A 27,080-nucleotide genomic window follows, 5' to 3' on the forward strand; every position below is an offset into this window, starting at 1 on the left:
AAGACAATGACCTTCTTCTTCAGCCTTTGTCAGATTCCTGCTCACGGCAAAAGGGTCATTTCATTGGATTCGCCATGGATACAAGTTGCCGGTTGTGGAAGCCATCCCAAGTCGGTTTGGGTAACACATGAGGTGGGGTGAAGCAGTTGCCTCAGGTGGTGGAACTGCAAGAGGTGCTGCCCCCACAAGTGCCCTAACCACCTCAGGGAGAGGGAGGCATTCCAGATATGCTTGCAGAGTTTGCCTCCCCCCTGTTGGTGAGGCTTTGCAAGGTGAGGCTTTCCTTGAGGGGAAGCCCTTGCAGAGCCTCATGTGCACCCCTCCATATCACAGGGGCTGCAGTGGGACATTTTGCCTTAGGCCCCAAAGCGTCTTGGGCCACCCCTGAGTGAGTATTTAATCTATCGGTCAGTCAGTTAGTATTAAGAAGGTATACGTATCTGCAACCTGATTAGCTTTGTCACCTAGTGACTGGCAAAGAGAAGCAACCGGTCTTTTTCCTGTCCGCTTCCAGCTGCTTCGTCATTGCCTCATCTGCATTGTCCCATCTTTTTATCTATCCAGTTATTTTTGGAGTTTATTTGGGTATGGTCCCCTGCTGTTTTGGGATCCTCAAAGCAGGACCAGCAACCACAGAGCAAGAAGGTGAAGGGCATCAAAAGGACCTGAATATTTGGGGCACCCAGGGCTGCGTTAGGAAGTGTTAGGGGCAAAGAATGGTCATTAGGTGGGTTGGGCAGTTGGCTGAACTGATTGCTGCACACCCCTCCCTGATACAACTGGTGGAATAAAAGAGCTAAAACTTCACTAACCTGAGACTTCCATCTACAGGAGGAGCTGAAAATGAGGCATGTTGCTAATATCACTTATGGGAAGGAGCGGAGAATTTTGTAGAATTTCTTTGCTGGTTTATTTGGGAGTAGGATTTGGGTCTGGTCTGGTGTGACCTGGCAACTGATCTCACTTGCTGAGTTGCTGAATGCTAGTGGCTAAGTGCCACCTTGGCAGCTGAACATCAAAGACAGCGCAGACCCCCTGCCAGTGGGCCATGGGTAAGCAGTTCTTCCACCCATCCAAAGAGAAGATTTTATTTCAGGGGGAGGGTGTTAAAGGCCCTGGAAGTTACGTTCATGCTGGTTTATATTATCCATTTATGCGACTAATAATTTTCAGCTCCACATTTTTAAGAGTTGGGGGCCTTTCTTGCATTACCCCCATGTGCTGAGCAACAATTCCTTTTATCTACAGGAAACTACGTTATCTGATCTGCTTTTTCTATTAATGTTTAATCATTTTTAATTATTCCTCCCTAGGTTTTTAGCTGTTCTTATTTTATTTGTTGGCTGCCTTGAGTCCCAGTCAGGGAAAAGGGCAGGGAATGAATGAATGAATGAATGAATGAATGAATGAATGAATGAACAAGCAAACTTAGAAATTATTATCCAGACATTGTTTTCTCTTTTTCCTCACACTACTCCAGAACAAGAATCAAGTCTTTTGCATTTGGCAAGTGGAGAAGAACTGCCTTCCAAACACTCCACAATATTGGGGTGTACCTGTGCCAAATTACTATAATTACTCTACATGGTGTTAATGGCAGAAAGATTACATACCCATATACATGCACATGTCTTCAGATACAGTGACAGATGAAGTTAGTTCACTTTTTGATATTCAATGAGAATTCAAAGAGCACATACTAGCCTAACTTCTTGTTGTGATGAGGAGGACCATGTATGCCCTAAGAGAGGAAAGGTAGGATATAAATTTAATTTAATTTAACTTCATAAGTAATAGAAATATTTGCAGGAGCACAAAAACAATTACTGGGGCACTGATGATGAATTAAAAGAAGTAACCCACAGAGAGAGAATTACTTAAAAATAAAGGAATGGGTTGTTTGAGCATCCTCAGCAGAGACAGTATAAATACAGTTCAGCTGATATTGGTCAGTCCCACCTCCACAGGGGGCAAAGAGATCAAAGAAGACACCCATTCTGAAAGAGAGGGAGAGTGTGCACTTAAATTCCTCAAGGGGAGATCTCCAGAAGAGAATAAAGCACTTTAAAATCCTTCCAACCCTGCCAACATCTACTGAAGGAAGAAAACACAGCACCAAGGATTGAGCAGACCAGAGAAGCAAGTCAATCAGCCATCCACCTCTTTGATCGGTCCAAAGGTACAACTAAAGAGAGAGTTGTGTGTAGTTGGAGGTGAGCTGAATGTCCAGTGGGAGGCAAGTCTCACACTTTGAAAATCCTGGCTTTAGAAAGCATAATGACAGATGAGGACATTTAGCACTAAGAAATGGGTTGTTTTTGTTTTACCTTACTGTGCTGGTTAATATAGCAGTTGAGTTTGTTAAGCATTTACCTTAGACATTAGTGTATTGGAATGTTTATAACAAGGCTGCAAGCTTTAATCTATGGAAAGAATGCTATCAGGTTGTGTGTCAGCAAAAAAGGATGGCAATTTCTTCCAGCTTCTGTATAGGTTGCTAGTAAAAGATGCTTGCTGAGTGGACTTGGATGGCCAGTTTTTGCAATCCAGAGCGAAACTGCTTTACCATTTGAAATGTGGCTAGTAAAAGAGACAAGACTTCATTTTTGCAGCTGCAAAGGCATGCTATTGCTTTTGGGGAACTGGTGCTGCTTTAAAGATTAGCCCAGTCTTAAGCACCAGCTGCTTGCAACTCCCTCACCCTGCTCAGCTGAGATGTTTGTAGATAAACAGAAATGCCATTAAGGCTATGTACACATCAGCAGCTTGAAACACATTAACATTTCAAGTCACATTCTTAAGTTACTTGTACAGACCCGCGAAGAGGTAGATGTCTTCATTTGATACTCATTACATGATTTGTTTCCCCTGCACCACACTCCAATTCACTGAAGTGGTCGTCTGCATGTGTGCAATGGTTGCCTGAGGTATACACATCTCTGCTTAACTGGCTTCCATTTTCAAATTGGATTGAACCTGATTTGAGGGAAAGCCCATCAAACAGGAGTAGTTCTCAAGGAGCCACAGAATAATCATGGATTGTGGCTAATGTTATATCGACTCAGCTTCAAATACCAGCAGTGAGAGTATGCTGGAGTAAGCCGTAATGTGTACACAGCATAAGGGCTTATTCATAAGGGCTTATTCACATTATTATTATTATTATTATTATTATTATTATTATTATTATTATTATTATTATTTTATTTTTTATTATTATTATTATTATTATTATTATTATTATTATTATTTGCTCCAGAGCTTTCTCAATGAAAACCCACTCTTTAAATCTGAATTGGAGCAAACAACAAGCCACAGAAAACCTGAATTGCTGTTTGTTGCGCTTCAGCTTTAAATAGTGGGGGGGGTTTGTGGGGAAAGCTCTGGAGCAACAACAAAAGTGAGCTTAGACATGGAGCTTCAAAGTGCAAACCTGTGCCTGGAAAGAGGAGGACAAAATGTAAGTGTGGATAAGCCCTATGGCTCTTCTCGGAAGGGAACAGCCATCTAAAAGGCTGCTACTCAAACTTCCTTACCACTTGAGGAAAGGTGGAGAGCAAAACACTGTTAATCAGTACAATTGAGTTACAGGTTAAAATACACTTACGTCCCAATTAATTACTGGAGCTTATATAAGGTGCCCTGGGCCTTGGGGTTCCAGTATGCAGACCACAAAAATGCCCCAGCTCCATCCTATCTGGGCCAACTCTGGTGAATAAAAGGGAGAAGCTGATTTTCCTTTCTGTTCCTTAAATGTGTCTACTGTAAATTAGCAGGTATTTGGACGTGGAAAATATTTTACACATACGTGAAATGGCCCTCCTCCTTCAGAAACATAATTTATGGGGAAATATATAATATTTACATTTATATTGGTGTTATCAGGTTACATTAAAGTAGAAAGGTAGTTGGTTACATTCACACACTGATGAGGTGTTGTGATGAATAAACAAAGTTAATGCAAAAACGTTCTTTGGGTGGATCACAACGTCACAAAATAGAAGCAAGCTTTTGATTCTCCAGAAACCTTCAAGCCAGATGTTACAAAAAGCAGCAACAAACAAAACAAATTGACCTGGTGTTAGAGCTATAAGATCTGAATTTAGATGGGAATTGCAGACGAGAGTGGCACACTTGCCATGCAAGCTACACTTTCTGAAATTCCTTCTTTTGCACAGCTCTTAAAAGTGCTGGAACCCTGATTTCTTTTGCATCTGGCCTCCGTGGTGCATTGTGGGCAGGAGGCAACATAGAGCACTCTGAAGGATGCTCATGTGATTCTTTGACAGCATGACTAGCATTATTAGGCCCAGTAACACTGCTGCCAACTAGGATGAAAGGCAGATCTGGCACTGTGTTATATTCAGGGCTTGGTTCTTAGATGTTATTTGTCTGTTGGGTGGTTTACTGCTCTGGCTGATTCAATATGCTGTCTGAAAGCAAAGACCACTTTTTCTGCTACCACAAAGAGCTATTATTTTCTGGGTTAACTAAAGAATTTGCTATAGAACATTTGAATAGAGACCGGTCTGGAGTAGTGATAGCCAGTGTGGCAAAGAGTTGGGAGAATCTAAGGTCAGGAATAGTGTTGTGTATGTCATGGGGAGATCACGTGAAACTGATGGGTATTGGGACATTGCAACCTGTAGCTGTAGGCATTTTCTTGAGAAATGTTAATACCGAAATGCCAGATTCTGCTGCATATTTTCCCCCAAATACATTGCCACTTGCAGAACTACAGGTTTCTGTAGCTTTAGCCTCTATTTGCATGGATGAAAAGAGACTTCATTTCTAAACAGCACAATTTATTTTCACATTTTCGGCTCCATCGCCAGATCTGGATATATATTTTTTTCATTCCAACTTCTTTGCCTCTTCTTGATGGGAAATACAGGCAGCAATAGCAAGAGTCTGTTAAAAACAACAACCAGGGTTCCACTAACTTGTTAAACAGAAAGAGAGACTAGAAGTGCCAAACCCTGTGCGAGGAAAAAGGAGAGAGAGAGAGAGAGAGAGAGAGAGAGAGAGAGAGAGAGAGAGAGAGAGAGATGTAGTTATTTATAACGCCAAGCAACTTTAAGGTCTTTTCACTCTGCTTTGCAAACTGCCTGCTGCTTGGAGGTCACTCCAAAAAACATCACAGCAGAGCCCATGGTCTTCCAGCACAATATTTGATCAGGAATCTGGGCGGGTACCAACCTTGGCAAGTTGAAACTTGCACCTACATGCTCCATAATACACAAGAGGATCACACAGGCAAACTCTGAAGCTGTGGGAAAAGGTGTCTCTGAATCTAGGTGAGTTGATTTCTGAATTGCATATTTTGTGAGAGGATGTTTCAGCAATCCCTGGTGCAAATGGGCCAAATGCAATGGCAGCATTGTGCTAACTTAGGAGGTCAGCATGTGAGCAGCTCATGCAATAGGATGAGTAGCAAGGGTACAGACCTGTTTTGATTATTGGGGAAGGGAACATTTTGACCTCATTAATCATGACTTCTCTTCCTCCATAATTTGTGAAATTCTTGGCAGTGGGAGGCAAGATGAGACACACACACACACCATCTTGCCAGATCCTTTTGCCTCCCTCCAGTTTATGCCCGGGACACTGTGTACCTGGCTGCATCATTTGCATCAAAGTGTAGTGCATATTGGTGAAAATGAAACCAGGGGGAGGAAATAAGAATTGTTAACTCTGAATTATGACTAGTATGTGAAGATTATCACTGAGACATCAACTCTGCAATGTTCTACCTAAGGGATCAGAATCTCAGTTCAGAGGATTGAAAAAAAATTAAATGTGTTCCTTTAGTTTAATGACTATTATGAGTCTTCCTTAGCCAGTGTGGTTGTGGAAGGACACCTAGAAAGTGTGCAACCGATGGAAATGAATTTCCCAGAAATGTGGCTCTTAAGCAGAACCATCAGGCAAGAGCTAACCTCTAGGAGCACCCTGGTGGAACAGAGACCTTTCCAGAGCTGCTTATAAAGATGGGCATTCAATAGTGGAGTGGTAGACAGTTGATTTTTTGATGGAGAGAGATGTGGAATGTGTCCGTTTTCCAAGCAAGGCGAGGAATGTTTTATTTTTTCAGGCAAAGTGACACTGGGTGGTATGAGTGGTGCTTTCTGAAGAGCTGCCTGCATGCCAAGCTTCTCCAGTGTACAGAATCTAAACGCTCTTTGTAATTTTCCAAATACAGTTGCAGGTGCTCACGTACATGCAAATAAAAGGAAGGTCTTTCTATTCAGTGTTTGCCTGAGTGTGTGTATATAGCAAATAGATAGCCGGTATTCAGAAACTGACTGGGATTCTTCCAAGTAGTACTTCTTTTGTAGGGATATTTTTCGCCCGCTCAGAACTCAAGGAGTAATATATTTTTTTGTTGCTTGGAAAATGCCCACCCCTCCCTCCTAGCAAGTTCATCTATGTGAGTGGCGTGTGGAAAGTGGCTGCATAAATATTGTAGGCATTGATTGGCAAGTGGCCCTTTTCACTGCCATTTTATGGCTCTCTATCTCTCTGTGTGTGTGTGTGTGTAATTTTCTCCTTCTTCATTGTAAACATTTTATTTTTATTCTTCCATTTCTCTTTTAAAGATCAAATCAGGTATGGACCTTCTCTTTATTGGGGGTGGGAATCCTCACAGGGCACAATTGATTAAGCAGAAAGGGGAGAGCTGTAGGGAAAGGGATGAGGAGGGCGTGCAGAAACATCCCATTCCCCATAATAACCTGGTGTGATGCCAGCACATAGGAGGAGGAGGAAAACAGGGTTATGTCCCATTGGAGAACTCTCAGGGTCTGAATGCTTTGTGCACATGAAGAACCTTGTACCCTTCACTGCTTTTCTGCGATTCTTTTGAACTTCTTTAGAGGCTTAGTGCTCCCTAATGTACTGCTCATGCATAGAGTATTAGAACTTAAACTGGTTGAAGCTTACAATTTCCTACAGCTGTTGAATGGGAATCAAAGTATTATTAGTATGCTATTATGGCAAATCTTACTGTCTAATAATAACCTTAATAATGGTGATGCTGATGATGTAGTGTACAGAACTGGGAAACCTTTCTTATAAGTTTTTACATACTTGAGCAAATTATTCAAAAGATCTATCCGTTGGAAGCCTAAAATATGTTATAGCATATATAACTGTACAGAGGCTGATTTTGGTTATATAGCACTAAGATAATAATTTATTTGTAACTGTATTTTAAAGAAAACCAATTTTCAATATATAAAGAATTCTGTGGACTTATACAGTGGGACTTGTGTCATTAGGACTCAAAAGCTCCCTTAGGCTTTTCATTTGAAGATGCCCTTATAGCTCTGCCACCGGGGCTTCCATCCTTGTTTCTTGCAGTGGGAGTGCTATGCCAGGGAGCCAGCACACCGGCTGAGGAATGGATCATAGAAGCCAGTAGACTATAGCTTCTTTGTCTCCTGTGCCAGGATTTTAAAGCAAGAAGCTACAAACACACGTCAGTAGCAGGCCACAGGATTGTACATCAAAATAAGCATGGAAATAAGCAGGATTGTACACTATAGAAGCATGGAAACCATTCTGTGAGGTTCTATGGACAATCGCTGGACTGCAGAGTTAGCAACATGAAACTTAAAGTGGCTGCTGTTTCAGACATTGTAATCCAAATGCTAAAAGTACTATATGGGCTTGAAGGCTCAGTCACGTCACAAATGTGTCTCTTCTACTTTTAAGTGAACCCCCCAAACATTTCACTGCAAGGTCCACATTCTGAATTCTGTTTCTGCTGGGCTAGTCATCTGTTCTATGGCCTTGGGCAAGTCCTTCAGTCATTGTCTTGCTCACCTGGGTCCACTGAAAATTAGTCTCCCTTCTATGGTGTCAGAGGCAGCTTCCACACCCAGCAGAATGAAGCGGTGACTCTTTCTTGGGCTGCATCATTTCAGGGTGGGGTTGAATGCTCCCCCATGAAGGGAGGAAAACTTCCTGGTAGGTATAAAGCTAGCACCTAAAACTTTTGAGCCTTTGCTGTGAGTAGGGGAAGGAGGAACATGTAAGCATGCAATTCTGCCTGTTAAATAGCTGTGTATTATATACATATGTACCTGTAGCCTGACCTGAAAAGCTTTACTGCTTGATTATCTTGATTGCATAAACTGGCCCTGTGCAGAAATCAATGGAAATCAATCATGCTTAATGCATGTGTGAAGCCTCAGCCCCCTTAACATACGTTTGTGACTGCTATTTAATTTGTGTATCCCTGAGTTAACATTTTCTGTGGTTGATTTTTCCCTCTTCCTTGTTGCACCTTTTTCTTTAGGTTGGTCCAAAGCTTGTGGCAATAATGCACTGGGCTTCTGTTCTGATTATAGTTGGCCTCTGCCGAGTGTCCTTGAGCCAGTACGACGATCAGTATGAGGACATGGCCTGGCTACAGCACTATTTACGCAGCCAATCCTCTTCTTACAGCTATTCTCCATATTATGAAGATGAGGTTCCCCCATATTCTTCTTACTCTTATGTGCCAGCTGGGTCCTCTGTTGGGGAGCCTGTCCCTGAACCACCTGTTTCCAGGGAATGCCCCCAAGAATGTGAATGCCCACCCAACTTCTCTTCTGCTATGTATTGTGACTCTCGCAACCTCAGATATCTTCCTTTTGTGCCTTCCCGGATGAAATACGCCTACTTCCAGAACAACCAAATTGGGGCTATCCAAGAGGGAGCCTTTGACAATGCTACCAACCTAGAGTGGCTTGCGTTGCATGGCAATCAAATAACCAGTGAGAAAATGGGAAAGAAGGTCTTTGCCAAGCTCAAGAACCTAGAGAGGCTATACCTTGACCACAACAACTTGACCAAGATGCCTACCCCTTTACCACGGTCACTGCGAGAGCTTCACCTGGCTTATAATCAAATCTCCAAGGTGCCATCCAATGCTCTTGAAGGCCTAGAGAACCTCACCGCCCTCTATCTCAGCCACAACCAGATCCATGAAATTGGTTCAAACCTCAAGGGGTTGAAGTCTTTGATTCTTGCAGACCTGAGCTATAACCAGCTCAGGAGAGTCCCCGATGGCCTTCCGATTGCCTTGGAGCAGCTGTATCTGGAGTATAATCACATACAAACTATCCCCGATGATTTCTTCAAAGTCTCCCCCAAGTTGCTCTATGTACGTCTTTCTCATAATAGCCTGACAAATGAAGGAGTCTCCCCCAATGCTTTTAATGCAAGTAACCTCCTGGAGCTAGATCTCTCGTACAACAGGCTTCAGAAGATACCACGAGTCAGTACAAGCCTCGAGAATCTCTATCTCCAAGGAAACAAAATAAATGGTGAGCAACAGCATTCTGGATGTTGAGTGATTTTAGAGTTGCATTTTAGTGATTTTAAAGTTGTATTGGAACACAATATGCAAGCTATTTTTTAATGGCTAAAACAGAGTAAAGTGATTTGGAGAATCTAGATTAGGGACCAGTGTCTCTCTGGATGTTGCTGAATGACATCTGCCACATTCCCTGACCACTGGCCATGGTTGATGGGGCTGGTGGAAGTTGGAGTCCAACATCTGGAGGACCACAGATTCCCCACCCCTGGCCTGCCCTCTGCCCTCTTGGCTCTTTGGAAAAACAGTGTCATTGTTAAATCACAAAATGAGAGCAGAGTAGTTGAAACCAAGAACAGTGAGTTTTGTTCCTGTCTCTGGATTCCTAGGCCACATGGTACAGTGTGTGTGTGTGTGTGTCTGTGTCTGTGTCTGTGTCTGTGTCTGTGTCTGTGTCTGTGTCTGTGTGTCTGTCTGTCAAAGGGCATCCCCACATTTCCAAAGCCCCTAGATCCTCAAGCAGGTTACGGCAGAAGCAGAAGGCAGTGAGAGGAACTGTTTGGGAACCAGTAGCCCTGCCATGGAGGAGCAGACAGGCAGATATTTGTTCCCTGCCACCTTCCCATCAACCAGTTCTCATGATCCCAAGAGAACCGCCTCATGGGTAATGGACTAGCAAGGGCCCCAAGAAGTGGACACAGCTGAAAAGAAATGGATAAAAGGCGTGGAAAGGGGCCCTCTAAGAGAAAGGGGCTACATGGGGTGGGGGGAATAACAGAGAGGTGAGTCAGGGGCTAGGAGAGAGGCAGGGAGAGAAAACCAAACCAGGGGACCTTTACAATCATAGAACTGTAGAGTTGGAAGGGACCCCAAGGGTCATCTAGTCCAATCCTGTGCAATGCTGGGATCTCAGCTAAAGCATCCATGACTTGCTCAGTCCAAGGGCCACATTGTCTTCTGGGCAACCTTCTGAGGGCCACATGCCAGTGGTGGGCAGAGGCAAAAGTGAGCAGAGTAACCAATGTGAATCTTACCTACGTGCTGTAAGCTAGCTTCTACACACTTACAAACACCCCTCTATTGTCTATCCAGGCAAGCAAGAAGCAATATCTGTGTTCAAGGGCACATTCCAGCCAGGGAAAGCATTCAAGGAGGGTGCAAAGGAGGGCCAGTGAGGTGTGTGGCCTGGGTAGAAAGGATATGGCTGAGATTGGGGTCGGGGGTCTTGGGGAAAGTCCCAAGGGCCAGATTGAAAGGACAGGAGGACCACATTTGGCCGCTGGGCCTGAGGTTCCCCATCCCTGGTCTAAGGACTCAGCTTCATTAGTAAAGAAAATGCATTTTATATGCGTTATAACACTGTGACACCTTATGGCGCTGTGGAGTCCAGTTTTTTGCCAATGTGATTTCTCCAGTCTAGGAGAAGGAACAGAGTGGGAGTAACCTCACTCCCTGTGGTTGAGGCCAGAAAGACCAAAAACTTCCCCTGTTCCACCCCATCCCTTCCTCACACATATATGGCCTGCCTTTGCCCACAGTGTTTCCTTTCTATATGCATTTTCCTACCATGCTGTGATCAATACAAGAAAGAATATGGTTCCAACACCAAGTGGCAACTTCCTTTTAGGTGGGGCTTATTGCTGCGTTATTATTAATTTTTAGCATCTAGCATATGATTGTTCAACATGGTGCCAGTCATCATAGATGCCAGGGACATGCTCATGTTTCAAGGAGAAATGAGCATATGGAAAAAAGAGCCATGCAATAGGTGAAATATAATGGGTGGTATTCTGCTCCCATGTACACATGGGTGTCTTAAAATGATGACCACAAAAAAGGAGCAAAATAAGTAAGTTTGTGTAATGCAGATTAGATAGAGAGCAAAACAACTTCTTCAACTTAAAATGAAGATTAATTTGTCACATAAGAATCAATTCCATTTTTGATTGACCTAGCTTTGCATATCTGTTGAAGGATCATGGTGTTAAGCCTTCAGACCAATTATTGGTTTTGCTTCATTCTCCAGGACTTGAGAAGTACTGCTGTGCATTTTTATTCAGAAGTAATCCGCAGTGTAATAAGAATTCCTTCAAAATAAATGTACATAGGACTGCAGCTCTAGCTGCCTTTAATCTTTCATCTACATTGGAATTCTCATCAAATGGTTAACATTTTATACCCTTCCTACAACAGGGTTCTTGTAGAACCATTAGCCCTATAGAATCAGAGTCCTAGAGCAGGTGAAAAAGAATAATTTTGTATGGGAGAAAAGTCTGAAAGCAGAATTTGTATGCCACTTTCAGCAGTGTTTAGGTGCTGCTAAAATGGCCACATCTGGAAGAGTCCGTAATTAGTTGGATATCTTAGTTTGTACATATCAGAGGTTCTATATTCACACAAAATAGGAAATTACAGTGTGTTACATAATGTGAGCAAATGCTTCAAATTTACTTCTATTGCATGTGAAGAGGAAATGTGAGAACCTGGAAGCTGATACAATAAACCATGGTTTAGTATTATGTCCGAATGTAGCCCATGCAAAGAAATAACCTTAGCAACTGTCGATCTCCCTTGCAATTATTATTGACTACTATCCTTGGAGAGTTAGAGGGTGTGATCTTAAGTTATGTGGAGATGGCATGTTTTTATAGCATGAGTCCACAAATGGCTACTAGTACTTACAGTTATTTACTTACAAAGCTCTTTTATTTGGAGATCCTTTGCAGATGAGTCTGGGTACTGCATGAAGAAAACTGATGCTTTCAAGAGTGATGGCATTTCTAAAATTAATCAGTTTTCTTTACATCATTTTGTTATTTAGCTCCAGATTTGCATGGAGTCCAAACCACATACATATCAACTGGACGTATTTTGAAAAACCACATGTCTAGAACAGGGAGTGGGGAGCCTGTGTCCCTCCAGATATTTTTAGATGCCATATCCCACCAGCCCCAGCCAGCAAAGCCAATTGTCAGGGCTGATGATAGTTTGATTAAACAACACTCAGATGGACACAGGTTCACCACTCCTGGTCTGAAGAGAAATACATTCCCTATTGGTTGGTTCGCACCTGTTGAACTTGCCAAGACTTAGGCTCCTCACAAAAAAGGCTGACTCTGCTCTGTTTAATCAAACAGTGGTGCCATCAGTTTTGGGAAGGGAGAGGCACAGCTTTGCACTTGGAACAGCTTGACAAGTATTGCACTTGTCTCAGTGTTTTGCTTCAAATCTGTGTGGCAACGAGGCAATCTCTCTGGATTTCTCTTTATTTATTCACTCATTTTTCAAACCATTCTGTAGCTGACCTTTAAAGTTTTTTAATGAGTTTCTCAGAAGACCTTTGCTTTTTTCCATAGTAAATGAGGAATGCTGCAGAGCAAAAAGACTCAGTAGCTGAGTGTGTGTGTGTGTATATATATATATATATATATATATATATATATATATATATATATATAAAAACACAAACTCAACTACTGGTATATATAGCCCTAGTAACTGCTGGGCTTTTAAGCTGATGGTGTCTTTATGTCTTGGCCAGAATGCTGTTCTTTTGAGGCACATCTCAGATGAAGAATAGCCATTTGTCTTTCTCCAGCTCCCTTTCATCTGAAAATCTGAAAGAGGTTCACAACCTCTACACACTTCTGCTTAGGGAGAAACTGGGCAGCGGCTAGGAGACAAGACTGGAAGTTGAAGGCAGTTTGAAATAAGGGACACTGCTCCTGTTGTGTACATTCTGCCACTTTTGAATCTGGTAATTAGGTTTTGCAGGGATTTGTTTTGTTTCAGAAATCTACTAGAACTGTTTCAATGCAGGCAACATAGCATGGCAAAAGAGATATGTCTGCATGGGAAGTGAAGCCTCACACAAACTCCTTTCAACTCCCTTGAAAAATATTGGTTGGAGCATTCAGATGAAAATGGAAACAAGAGTGTAAATTGGCGATGTTTGCTAATTTGTCTCATGTCTAGAATAGAAATCAACCCAACAAATACAATCAGTATTCACTGTTGTTGTTTTCAGTCTGCAAATGTTGCATAACAACATGTAATTGATGACTACCCCCGTCCCGATTTACAATGTGTTTCATTTCCATTGGAAATGAATGGGGAAATGTAATGATAATGTAATTCATGGCTGCATATACAACTTCACCATAGCAGACGGCAAGATGACTAACATATTTTTGTCAGAACCAGAACTGCAGCTGAATGGAAACAGCACTGCCAAATGCAGAGCAGAGCAGAAACCAATGCCTTCTTAAACCCCTGTACCAGCCATAGGCGCCGACTCCATGGGGCTTGAGGGGGCTCGAGCCCCCTCAAAAAAATTTTTGGGGGGGCTCAGCCCCCCCAATAATCTCGGGCGGGCGCCCTTTCAGCAGAGCGCCGCCGCCGTCCCCCGCCGCCTCCTCCTCACCTGCTCCTTCGCCAGCCAGCCAGCCGCGCGCCCTAATCGGAGGCACTGCCGGAAATCCCGCGAGAACAGGGGAATCCCGACTGGCCACACCTCCCAGCCAGCCAATCGGCTGGCTGGGGGGGCGTGGCTTGCCCTATTTAGGGCCGGAGCCACTTTATTTGCATATTCATGAGCTTATTTATTATTCATGAGCTTTCCCGGGCCCCCCCAATATTTTTTCTAAGTCCGCGTCCCTGGTACCAGCCCCATATCCTTTCCTACATATCCCATACGTTATATGATGACTGTGAACTTGCCCCATGGTCATGATGTTTAACAGCTCACAACATCAGTGAGCCTCCCTCCTTTCGCTGCATGCAGTTATTAAACCAGGTGTGCAGGGCAAGGGAAGGATGTGACCTGGGGAGAGTCCTGAGGGCCAGGTAGAGATGCCTGGAGGGCCACATCCAGGCCCTAGACCTGAGGGCCACCCCCCATTTAACAGATAACAATACATTTGTTAATGCCCATGTGATTTAGGTTTCCTTTTCAAAAGTGTCAGAATCTGTGCAAACAAGCCTGTGCACTGAGGGAAGTGATCCTAAATACACCTATAGGGCAGGAGTGGGAATCTAGGGCCCGAAATGAGTAGTATGGACCCCAGACGCAGCAGGGTTGACTTGCCATATTTTGAGTCAAGTGAAGCAATACACAGGGGTCTCCGTAAGCCCATTAAGTCTGGAGCCTCAAGTTACCTAACTGCACCACTGCTAATGGATGCTAAAAATGACTCCAACTAGCATATGCTCTGCTCAGCACCCCCACCAGAAAAAAAATGTAACAAAAGTGAACTAAACCATATGCAAACGTACTGTTGTAAAAGACGTGAAGAGTTAGGGGAGAGATTATTTAGATTTGCTACTGATATACTACTATATAGTGCCATCAGTGTGTGTGATGCTTTATAAAACAGAAGATGACATATGGTTGTCAAGCAGAGGCTTGACAAGCATATGTCAGGAGTGCTCTGATGGTGTTTCCTGCTTGGCAGGGGGTTGGACTCGATGGCCCTTGTGGTCTCTTCCAACTCTATGATTCTATGATTCTATTCTATGACAGGTCCCTGCCCCAAGGAGCTTACAATCTAAGATATTTAGAAGGTAACAATCAGTGTGAACATGACACTATTCACACACAGTATCTGCAACTTGGGATTATCCACTAATTTTCAACACACTAAAGGAATTACTTTTCACCAATACAATAATTCACTTGGGAGATTTATTGTCAAAAGATGTTTGTTCAGCCATGAGAGTAAATGTATTTGCAAATGATTCTGCGAGTGCATGGAGAAGCGTGCACTTTGCTTCATGCTAGCCAAAAGGTCAGTCACCAGGTTCCAAGAGAGTGTGGTCTGAAGGCACATGGGATTTGCTGAAGGTAAGCAAATCAGTACCTGGATTGTAGAGCTCCTGTGAACCATATGTTACACCACCATGGGTTTCACGGTGGAAGAAAGGCAGGATATAAACCTGGGAAATCAAATAAGGTATATATTTAGCAACCAATAAAAGATGGATCTCATGCCTAGGCAGCAAGCTTGCATATGGCATCAGTCAGGCAACTGTGGGAAGCCAGAATGCTTTCATGTGGACTGCTGGCCTGACTCAGCCAGCATGGCAGCTTGCAATGGCCTTGCATACTTCTGCTCTTCCCCAATCATCCAAGCCATATCTGGCCCAGCCAGCAGCTTCCTCAACAAAGTATGAAAGATGGACTCTTGCATTTCCAAATCTGTCCAGTGTTATACTGCCCTTACAGCATATGTTTTAAAGCAGGAGCAGCTGTTTCAAGGAAATGTATAAATTTGCTGCCAAGTTCTAGACTTTGGTTGCCCTCTGGCTGCTTATAAGAAGCACTGCAGCAGGACGCACAACTCCATCAATCCATTTCCCCGCACTGAAGGATTAGGGGTGCTTCTATTTAAAAAACAACAACAGAGAGGGATGCTAGAGCTTGAGTCTAGTATTCTGCATGGTCTCCTTGTATTCTCTTGACAGCAGGGAATCCTTTTCCCAGAGATATTTCAGCTTCCATAATGCATTGCTGTCCTTCATATAGTGCCCATCGAGATGCAAAGCACTTTATGGAGTAAACAACAAAAAGACTGGGTCCATTGACAGGAGAAAGGCAATCAATGAATGGAAGGAAGATGGAAAAGAGAGTAAGCAATAAAATAATATACTAATAATATTAGTTCATTTACACAAAGGCTAAATTGTACACCATACATATGAAGCGCATTTAAAGCACATAACTCTCCCCAAGGAATCCTGAAAATGATAGTTTCTCATAAAGCTATAATTCCCACCACCCTTGACTAATTACAATTCCCAAAATTCTTTAGGGGAAGTAGCGTGCTTTAAATGTGTGGTGTGTATGCAACCATTGTGTTAACTAGCAGCAGTGCTATTTCTCTAGAAAAAGAGGTGCCTTCCTTGTTCTCTTTTAAGGGCAATGGAGCCCACCTGAGAGGTGCCGGAACTGAGTTCTGGTGAGTTCTGGCTGGGGGATAAGCCCTGATTAATAGTAAGAATACTTTTTAACCCTTCTTTAAGCTTCTAGATGCAGATCTCAAAGTGGCATATTGCATGCGAGAGAGCCTAAAGATGGCCCCAGACTGTCACAATTTTATGGGAGGGATTCAAGTGTATCGGAACTTTTGATTTGCACAATTAGAACTCTGCCATCCTAGCACAAGAAATCTACCTTTAAAAGGTCCTGACTTTTTGTGGTTTGGAAACGGATGAGGAAATGCTTTGAAAATTGTGGGACAAATAAATGATTAAGAAGAAGACATGTAAACACCCCACAAGACAATCAGGATTAATACTCAGTGGCATATAACCACTGTAAACAAATAGGGGAGGGGAGCTCAAAAAAGACTAGACATGGACTAACTACCATGCAAACTTTGTGCAAGCAAATATGGTTGAATGCTTAATAAACACCCCGGGAAGAATTGCTGGGGTGCTTCCAGGGGTGGATTATTTAACAACACTGTCATTGCTGTTCAGCTTTAAGCTACAATAACCACTCTGTCTATCATAGAATTGTAGAGTTGCAATGCGGGGATCTCAACTAGACCATACATGATAGATGCGCCCCCCCCCCCCAAAAAAAAACCCCTCTGCTTAAAAACCTCCAAGGTTAAGTATTCTTGACTACTAACATTCTGTAGCCAAGTGAACAGTCCCGACTTTCCTCAGCTCTGAACGTTGGGAGAAGGCAGGGGTGGGGGGCAATTCCAGAAGAAATTACAGGACGAACAGTGTGTACTGCTGTAACTGACCCTTTATTTTCTGGATCCCAGTTCCTTTGGGGAGGAGGAAAAACCATCTCTCAGTCTAAAAGATGGAACTGAGTTGAATTCAGAATGCTACAGTGTATAAAATGTCCCTAATCCCTGGTGTCAGAGCTGCTTCAAGATCCTAGCTCACAGAGGATCACGCTAGCCAGCGGTCATTAAGTAAAAGTCTTTATTGAATTACAGTTTCCATTCTCACGCTGCTGTCTGCAACTCTACGTCTACTAGCTAGATCGGCGAGGCTCCGTCTGAGTCTCCGCCCCGTGCGCACCAACTTAATATCCTAGCCTTGCTCCACCTATTCCTCCTGACTGTCCTCCTCTGGGTCCCTCTACCCCCCGGGGCTTCTTCCTTCCGGGACTCTTCTGACGCTGACCCGGACCCTTCTGCCTCCTTGCGCCGGGCTTTAGGACCTGGTTCCCTTTCGGGGCTGCTCACTGCGCCGCCTTCCTCTGCATTTGAACTTGGCGCGCGCGCCCAACCTTCCACTTTCCTCTTAACCGTTTCTTCGCTCCCCGATGGAGGTGTGGCCACTCCTGACTCCTGCCCTCCCTCCTGTGGTGAGCTGCCAGCGCTTCCCCCCTGGCTCCTTTCCTCTTCCCTGCTTCCTGGCGGTGACGCTGGTCCCGACTTCCAGCTGCTCCCCCCTGAGTCTCCTCTGGCCCTATCTTCCTGGGGTGCCTCCCTAGACTCCCCCCTTGCCCTGGCCACTGGTGCTCCTTTCTGTGAATCCTCTGATTCACTGGAAAGACTGGGAGATCTCGGGTCGTCATCACTCATCCTTTCCTCTGTCTCCTCCCCTTCGCTCTCTGTTTCCTCCCTTGCCCGTGCCTCTGCACCTAAACCCCTGACATCCATCCCCCCCTCGAAGCCCCCCAGTCCCCCCTCCCCTCCTTCCGGTGCTGGAGCTGGGGGCTGCTGTTGCAAAGGGACGAACGTCGGATATCGGTCGCTTCCCGTGGCAGGCCTCCATCGGAACTCTTCCGGGTCTTCCTCTCTGCTCTCGTTGACGACAGTCACCTCCTCTTCCATCTCTGTGCCGCCGTGCTCGAAACCAGGGTCGTCCCCGAAAATGTCCATGTCCGTCTCTCCCGCACTTCCTCCAGGCGGCGTTGCTCGGCCGGAACATTCCATCCACTTCCTGCGGAACTGCTCCTCCGGCCTATCGTCCCACCAATACGAGGGTTCTGAGACAGATCCCGAGGGTGACCCCTCCGGGGAACGGACGTCTCGTGTTGGTTCCTCGTCCGAGTCGAACCCCCTGAACGTGCTGTCCGAAAGCGTGGGCGTGAAAAGCCAGTCGTCGAAAAAGTCCGCTGGCATAGGTCTATGTGGGAAGAGGGCATGAAACTCGTCTTTGAGCAGAGGTTCGTCTAAAGCGTAGCCCGGCACCCAGCTGTTCGCACTGGCCGGGGTGCCTTCCCTGGCGAGAAAGTATTCTACTCCCTCTTCCCCCCATCTGGAGTCCAAAATCTCCGTGACTTCGTTGATGCGCTCCTCCTGTGCCACTCCCGCGTGCCCCGTTCCTTCTCTGAGCGGACTCGGCGCCGTTCCGGGTTCCTGGAACCTGTGCGGTGCCTTGTAGGGAGTGAGCACCGATCTGTGGAACACCGGATGCATTCTGGAACCCTCCGGAAGCGCCAGCCTGAAAGCCACCGGGTTGACCTGCTCTTCGACTTGGTATGGCCCCAGTTGTTTATGCCCTAGTTTCTTCTTGGCCAACGACCTGGCCGGCACTGCGTGGGCTGCTAACCAGACCCAGTCTCCCACGTGGAGCTCTTCGCCAACCCTTCTGTGTTTGTCCGCTTGTACCTTGTATGCGTGTTTAGCCAGCTCCAGGTGGCGCCGCAGCTGATCGTGGACTTCTTGCAGCTCCGACGCGAACGCATCTGCTGACTGCGGCTCCCCTTCTCCCCTGCATTCCAGTCCCGGGAAGGTTCTAGGGTGCCGCCCGTTGTTGGCGAAGAACGGCGTGACGCCCGTGGATACGTGCTTCGTGTTGTTGTAGGCAAACTCTGCAAGCGGCAGGTAATCCACCCACGTCGCAGGCTGTTGGTTTGCATAACATCTCAGGTACTGCTGCATGATGGCATTGGCTCGCTCCGCTTGCCCGTTGGTCTGCGGGTGTCTCGCCGACGCCAGATTGATCTTGACGTTTAGGAAGCCCATCAGCTTCTGCCAGAAGTTCGAGATGAACTGCCGCCCGCGGTCGGACAGAATAGACCGTGGCAGCCCGTGAACCTTGAACACGTGGTCTATGAACAGTTTGGCGGTTTGCTCTGCCGTGGCCACTTTAGCACACGGAATGAAATGCGCCATCTTGGAGAACAGGTCCACAACCACCAACACTGCCGTCTTGCCCCTTGAGCTGGGCAGATCCGTGACAAAGTCCAGAGCCACCCTTTCCCAAGGTTCGACCGGAGTTTGCAGCGGCTCCAACAGTCCAGCCGGCGGTTTGTGCACCGGCTTTGCCCTCTGGCAGGTGTCACACCTCGCCACGTAGTCTGCGACCTCCCCTCTCATTCCTGGCCACCAGAAATCCCTGGCTACTAATTCTACCGTCTTCTCCTTGCCAAAGTGCCCGGCCGTGGGTGCGTCGTGCAGCTGCTGTAGCACCTTGGCTCGAAGTTCGTCACCCGGCACGTAGATGGCCCCTTTACGGATGAGCAATCCATCTCGTAGCTGGAAACCGTCGGCCGCTGCCTTGCCCCCTCGCACCTCTGCCATCTTCGTTTGTGCGAAGGAGTCCCCCTGCAACGCTCGCCGCACCGCCTCTAGGTCCACGGTCGCCGCGGCGCACGCCCACACTGTCGGTGCAAAGATGTGCATGGCGGCCGCTGGTGTTGCGTCCTCCAGATACTGTGGCTTGCGGGAGAGAGCGTCTGCCATGATGTTGGTGTCCCCCGGGACATACTCTATTCGGAAGTCGAAGTCCGCAAAGAACTCAGCCCAACGTATCTGCCTCTGGTTCAGGAACTGTGCCGTGCGCCAGTGTTCCAGATTCTTGTGGTCCGTGCAAACCTGCACCGTGTGCTTGGCGCCGATCAGAAAGTGCCTCCACGCCTTGAACGCCGCATGAATGGCCAGCAACTCCCTGTCCCATATGGTGTAGTTCTGCTCGGACTTGCTGAGCTTCCTGGAGTAAAACGCTCCCGGCCGCCACACGCCCTGCGGGTCCTTCTGCAGCAGGACCGCCCCCACGGCTCTGTCCGAAGCGTCTGTCTCCACCCTCATCGGCATGCTGGGGTTGACATGAAGCAACTGCTCTTCCGACGCGAAGAGACGCTTGAGGGCCTGAAAGGACTGCTCCGCCTGCTCTGTCCAGATGAACTTCTTCTTCTTGGAGCTAAGGGTGTCAGTGATGGCCGCCGTCTGCATCGCGAAGCCCTTGATAAACTTGCGATAGAAGTTCGCAAAGCCGACAAACCGTTGGACCTCCTTCCGGTTGCGTGGGCTCTTCCAATCCAACACTGCTCGAACCTTGGCGCTGTCCATGGCGAGCCCCTTGTCAGACAGCTTGTAGCCCAGAAAATCCACCTCCGGCACGTCAAATTGGCACTTCTCCAGCTTGGCGTAGAGCCTGTGTTGCTTTAGCCTGCCCAGCACTTCCTTGACGTGCTTGTCATGTTCTTGCTGCGACTCCGAAAAGATCAGGATGTCATCCAAGAAACAGACGCACGTCTTGTAGAGAAGTCCCGCCAACACGTGATGCATAAATGCTTGAAAAACGTGAGCGCCATTTTGCAGTCCAAAAGGCATAACTCTGTATTCGTAGGTACCCAGTGGCGTGAACATGGCTGTCTTCCACTCATCACCCTCCCGCATGCGAATGAGGTTGTACGCCCCCCGCAGGTCCAATTTGGTGAACACCTTTCCCTTCCGTACCTTCGCCAGGAGGTCGTCGATGCGGGGCATGGGGAAGTCCGACGGCTTGGTCACACTGTTCAAAATCCTGTAATCCACTACGAGTCTTTTTTGGGGCGTGTCTCGCTTCTTAACAAAGAATACAGGACTGTCCCCCGCTGCCTTAGACTCCCGGATGAAACCGCGCTCCAAATTATGATCGATGAAGTCTTTGAGTTCCTGCAGTTCGTCCTCAGACATGGAATACAGCTTCCCTTTAGGCAGCGCCGCCCCCGGCAGCAGGTCAATTTTGCAGTCATATGGTCTGTGAGGGGGTAGCCTGTCCGCCTCCTTCTCGCAGAAAACTTCCAGAAATTCTGCGTACTTGTGGGGAATCGCTTGCAGCGTGCCTAGCAGCAGCTGTGACTCCTCTTCCTCTCCTTCCTGCCTGGGTACGATGCAGTGTTCAGCACAAAAGGAAGAGCCGAAGACCAGCTGCCTCTGGAACCAAGCCATCGTTGGGCTGTGCTTGTCCAGCCAACTCATGCCCAATACAATGGGCGTGTCAGACAGTTGAGTGACGTTGAAGCTGATGACTTCCCTGTGATTCCCAAGTCGCATCACCATTGGTGGCGTCTGCTTCACCACTTGCCCCCCCAGCAGCTCCCTGCCATCCACCGTGACAACCTGCAGGGGCAGTGTGGCCAGCAGCAACTGCACAGCGTGCCTGTCGACAAATTCCTGCCCTATAAAGTCCGCGTTGCTGCCGGAGTCGATGGTGATTGGCACGTCCATGGTGATTCCATTGGGCAGCTGGAGAGATGCTGTGAGCCTCACTACTGGTTTGGGCGGGAGGGGGTTCACTGGCTGTAAAATTTCTGGGGACTTCTTCACTGACACGTCTGGCTGGGCCCCATTGCCTCTTCCTCCAGCCAGACATCGTCGTTTCCCTGCTGTGGTCCTCCCTGCTGCGTTGCTGCAGTCACCATTGCTGAGGCTGCAGTAAGCTTGTGGGGCCTCTGGGGACACTCTTTCGCCATATGCCCTGGCTGCTCACAGACGTAACACTTCCTGGTCCCTCTAGGAGGCTTCGCCTTCACTGCTGCCGGTGCTAGGGCTCTGGTTGCTGACTGAGCCCTTGCACCTCCAACCTCCATAGGTTCGGCTCCTCCTCCTGGCGGAGGCGTGGATTGCGCCCGCGCTGCTTCTCTGGGAAAGAAGGAGGGGCCCCCGGCTGGTTCGCGCCCTCCACGTCCTTCGTCCTTGCTCCACGGGCGTCCTTCCAGCCTCACCCCCACTGCCAGTGCCCTCTGAACGACCTCCTGGGTGGTTCGGGGTCTCTCCCCCCTCGCTATCTCATCTTTAATCGAGTTGTGCAGTCCCTCCCAAAAGAGGTCTCTTACAGGAGCCGAATCTCTGTCCCATTCCAGGGCGCTGACCAAGGCGAAAAAGCGGGCATGATACTGTCTGACGCTGGCCCTCCCTTGTCTCAGCCCATGCACCTCCTTCCGTGCAAGATCAATGTCAATACTTGATAAGAAACACCCATCCATCGCTTTAATAAAGGCATCCGCATTCTGGAGCGCCGGATCGTTATCTCTCCATAAATTGCGCAACCACGCTTTCGCCTCCCCATGCAGATGGGACATGATGAACCCCACTCTCTCCTGTTCATCTCTAAAGTCTTTATGCAACAGTTGCAGTGCGCACAGTACGTCGGCTCTAAAGTTGGGATACTGTTGCAGGTTCCCATCGAAGTGAGAGAGTAGCCCGCCTGTCCGTCTCGCCAACCCAATTCCCTCCTGCCGGGGTGTTTGCTTTGCCAGTACGTCTAACCTGACCTGGAGATCCCTGCAGGCGGCAGCTGCCTCGTCCTCTCTCTTCCTGGATGCGAGAACCTCGGCGTTCAGTTGTGCCACTGCTTTTCTGAGGTCCTCTATCTGCTGCTCAGCCGTCATGTCTCCTGCCGTTCGTGAGCTCGCTAGTGGGCGCCTGTTTCTCTCCCCTCCTCGAGGCTGCAGATGCCCACAATGTTGAGACGGAGCCTACTGTCAGAGCTGCTTCAAGATCCTAGCTCACAGAGGATCACGCTAGCCAGCGGTCATTAAGTAAAAGTCTTTATTGAATTACAGTTTCCATTCTCACGCTGCTGTCTGCAACTCTACGTCTACTAGCTAGATCGGCGAGGCTCCGTCTGAGTCTCCGCCCCGTGCGCACCAACTTAATATCCTAGCCTTGCTCCACCTATTCCTCCTGACTGTCCTCCTCTGGGTCCCTCTACCCCCCGGGGCTTCTTCCTTCCGGGACTCTTCTGACGCTGACCCGGACCCTTCTGCCTCCTTGCGCCGGGCTTTAGGACCTGGTTCCCTTTCGGGGCTGCTCACTGCGCCGCCTTCCTCTGCATTTGAACTTGGCGCGCGCGCCCAACCTTCCACTTTCCTCTTAACCGTTTCTTCGCTCCCCGATGGAGGTGTGGCCACTCCTGACTCCTGCCCTCCCTCCTGTGGTGAGCTGCCAGCGCTTCCCCCCTGGCTCCTTTCCTCTTCCCTGCTTCCTGGCGGTGACGCTGGTCCCGACTTCCAGCTGCTCCCCCCTGAGTCTCCTCTGGCCCTATCTTCCTGGGGTGCCTCCCTAGACTCCCCCCTTGCCCTGGCCACTGGTGCTCCTTTCTGTGAATCCTCTGATTCACTGGAAAGACTGGGAGATCTCGGGTCGTCGTCATCACTCATCCTTTCCTCTGTCTCCTCCCCTTCGCTCTCTGTTTCCTCCCTTGCCCGTGCCTCTGCACCTAAACCCCTGACACCTGGTATTTGTGATTCTTCATGGAATAGGGTGCAATTTAAACTGTGATTTCTCTATCATCCATGAAAATGGCCTAAAACGTTAGGCCTTCAAAAATATTAAATCCTCCAGCAGCTCCTGCTGCGTCAGCTTTATGGCAGGAGCTCAGCAGACTAGCTAAAGAAAATCTGCTCTTTACTCAGGCTTCATCCTCGCGGAGACGTCAAAGGTCAGTGTGCTGAATTTCCAGCAAATTACCATGATAATTTTACATACGGTACCTTTTCTTCTGCAAAGCAGGTGGTGAGAACGCTACTCTTGGGGTGTATACAGTTTTAGGATAACTGCAGCTCCTCAGGAACCGGCTCATTCCTGAATTGGGAATTAGATACTCATGCGGTTGTTTGCCTGTGTGTACATAAAGTTCATATTAACACTTGAAAAGCACTAATCCAGACATTTGGTTAAAAGAGCAGAAGTGATGCGAGATTCCTTTCTTCTTCTTCTTCTTCTTCCCAGAATTCACCATCAGCAGCTTCTGCACCATCGTAGACATCATGAATTTTTCCAGGCTACAAGTTTTGAGGTTGGACGGGAATGAGCTCCGTCGGAATAACCTGCCCTCCGACGCCCCACTCTGCCTGCGATGGGCGAGCGTAATAGAGATTTAGCCATTGCTCTGGATCCTTTCCTTAACCCCTTCCCTCCTTACAAGGCTAGACCCCTCCTGCGATCACACGGGAGAGCAGAGGCTAACATTCTCAATTTTAACACTGCTTCATTTGACTCCGCTTCTGCATTTGTATAATGTAAGGGGGGGTTGATAAACTAGATCCAACAGATGCTGCCCCATTATTAGCCAGTCAGGTGACAACAACTATGCAGGCAAAAAAAATAATATTATTTTTTTTGCCCACCTTCTTTCAGTCTCCTGTTCTTCAGCAACTAATCAGTTATCTGGTCTTCATGCTGTCAGGCAGCGTGTATCTCTCCATTTAGGTGGGTGGTAAGGCAAGCTTTTGTTTCATTTCACATGTATAGCTTTAGAAGTTTGATGCCAGCTGGGATGCCTTTGGGATTTGTTTTTCCTTGTAGGAGGGTCGCCATGAGAGAAAGAGTGTGTACACGGTGGGGGCGGATGAGATTGAATCCAAACAAAATGAAAACAGATTAAACAGTTGCCCACACAGCAAGGAGCAATTAGAGACAAGAGGGTGGGGAAATGGGGAAAAGAGAAAAGGAGAGAGAAAATTACTAACATGAGAGGATCCAGGTCTTTAGCTGGTTTTCAAAGATGAATAGAGCTCCCCTGGTGATGACTTGGCTTTTTCTCCCCCTCTTTTCACTTTATTTGGTTTTCTATGCTGATTAAAAGTCCTACAAATAAATGCAATAATGTAAGTTATCTAATCTTAGCAAACTAATATCATCCACAATGTGTTCACAATTTACCCTGGAAAGATACAAATGTATTCTGATATTCCTGCAGTTCCAGAGGGAGCAACTTCCCCATTCTTTACCATCCTTACATTTTCCCCAATTTAACAACCACGTATTATTCTCCCTATTGATTTTTAATTCTTATTTCTTCCAGTTTTGTGCAATCTGTAATGTTATAACAGAAAGATTTAATGCAGCGGGGATTTTGACACTGTTGCATTTAGATAAATATCAGCCATTGGATCAAATAATAAAAGGGTACCCACAATCTAATATAGCTTTTATTGTTTATACGTGTAGGTCCATCATACATGTAGAAAATTTCCTCTGTCTGTACCATAATTGTATGAGGAAAAATGCTTTCATTTTCAGAGGAAATAAATTTTTATGGATTTCTAAATTTTTGATAGCATTAAGCCTCAGTTGGGGCTTCGAACACACTGCATATCATTAATCTCTTCCAACCCAGACAGGAAAGAGTTTTTTTCCACCCTCTGCTATAATGCAGTTCAGTTTATTAGCCAGTGCTTGCAGAAGACATATTACTTTCCATGCACTCCTTGGGTGCATATAAAGAATGCTGCAGTTATTGAAGCAACATTCCTGGCCTGTTATAAAATACAACATGAGCCAAGTTGGCATTAAAATACCTGGCAAGACTCACCATCATTCAGTAAAGCAGATGACTTGACTTGCCAGCATAGCATGAGAAACTGGGGGCTTTATAATTGTACTGCTCTGCAAGTGCCCATTCAGGTATTGCAGTTCAATAAAAGTTGTATCCCAGATTGTTTTGTACAGCAGAATCCCATTCTAGCGTCCCATGTGTTTCATTGCATTTGTTGTAACTTGTTTGCTTGGCTATAGAGTCGTCTCAGCTGAATTTCATACACATGGCAGCACCAAGCCTTGCTCTAAGAATGTATGCTTCTTTCGTCTCGAGGTTCTCCCCCCCCCATAGTCACTGAATCCTTTCATTTGTGTGTGGCTCACGGAGGAGAAGAGACGTAGAAGGAGGAGCAAGTGAGTTTTACGGGGATCTTGGGAAGCTCAAAATGCCATCGAAACTGCCTTGTGTTTAAAGTGTATGCTGATAATATAAAAGAAATATATAAAAGCATGAATTGTAGATATCATTACTGATCAATAAAACCCTTTTTGTAATTGCATGGGATGCCTTCGAAACTACCATTTACCAGGTTAGATCTGAAATATCTGATGTGATCAAGGAAACAAATGAAGCCTCCCTTGGATGATTGGAAGAGATTAAGGTGGAATCTACATACATATAAAAACCGTTCTGAAAATGCTTTTTTTTAAAAAAAAAGTTTTTAAAAATACATTGAATCTTCCATAAGGCTCACCGTCGCTATCTAGTGTCACATTTTATATTGCACTTAAAACACACTTAAAATGTTTGATTTGCAGCTGTATAGTTGAGTCCTGAACTTGTTTCTTCATAGGACATTTGGGGAATCAGATACTTGTATTTAGTTACTGTGTCCCTACTCCGCATGCCCACCCACACACGAACCCCAGCTCAGCAGGCCCGGCATGAGCATGATCAGTGTAGACCATGCAGACAAAGGAGGGAGATCTCGCTAGGAAACTTCTCATATCACATTTTATTCTCTAGGAAAGGGGTCTGGTACTGCATTGCAAATTTCTTGCTTTAATGTTTATGGCCAGACTGGAAGTGCAGCAAGATGCAAAGACAGACACACCTTTAAAAGGGTCTGGCGATCACTGTGGTTATAAAAATATGTTTCTTCACAAAATATCCTCCTGTTTAGATTATCTCTAATCAGTATTCACACTGGAAAATTTCCACTTTAGAAACTGAGCCAGGATTGGGAGGTATTGCACTGTGTGAATTGCCTTATCACTGCACCCATTCGTCTGAAATTTGTCAGGCGTCATCTACTTATAAAAGTAGCTAATGC

The 27,080-nt window shown here is 46.4% G+C and overlaps 1 protein-coding gene across 3 annotated transcripts in view; it reads left to right on the forward strand.

Moving 5' to 3' along the window:
* The window catches only part of FMOD (fibromodulin), an 84,374-nt gene extending 58,068 nt beyond the window's left edge, over window positions 1-26,306 (forward strand). Inside the window, exons 1-3 of one of the 3 annotated variants that reach the window (XM_081193557.1) lie at window positions 2,128-2,213; window positions 8,303-9,314; window positions 24,217-26,306. In XM_081193557.1, the coding sequence (XP_081049683.1) occupies window positions 8,327-9,314; window positions 24,217-24,368 (1,140 nt within the window). In that variant the 5' untranslated portion in view covers window positions 2,128-2,213; window positions 8,303-8,326 and the 3' untranslated portion in view covers window positions 24,369-26,306. Of the gene's footprint in view, window positions 1-2,127; window positions 2,214-5,054; window positions 5,298-8,302; window positions 9,315-24,216 lie in introns of those variants that run through there. The other 2 variants (XM_081193556.1, XM_081193555.1) reach the window with 2 other exon arrangements.
* Window positions 26,307-27,080: the final 774 nt, after the last annotated feature.

Source organism: Podarcis bocagei, assembly GCF_964188305.1.
Source record: "Podarcis bocagei genome assembly, chromosome: 5".
Taxonomy (NCBI): Eukaryota; Metazoa; Chordata; class Lepidosauria; order Squamata; family Lacertidae; genus Podarcis; species Podarcis bocagei.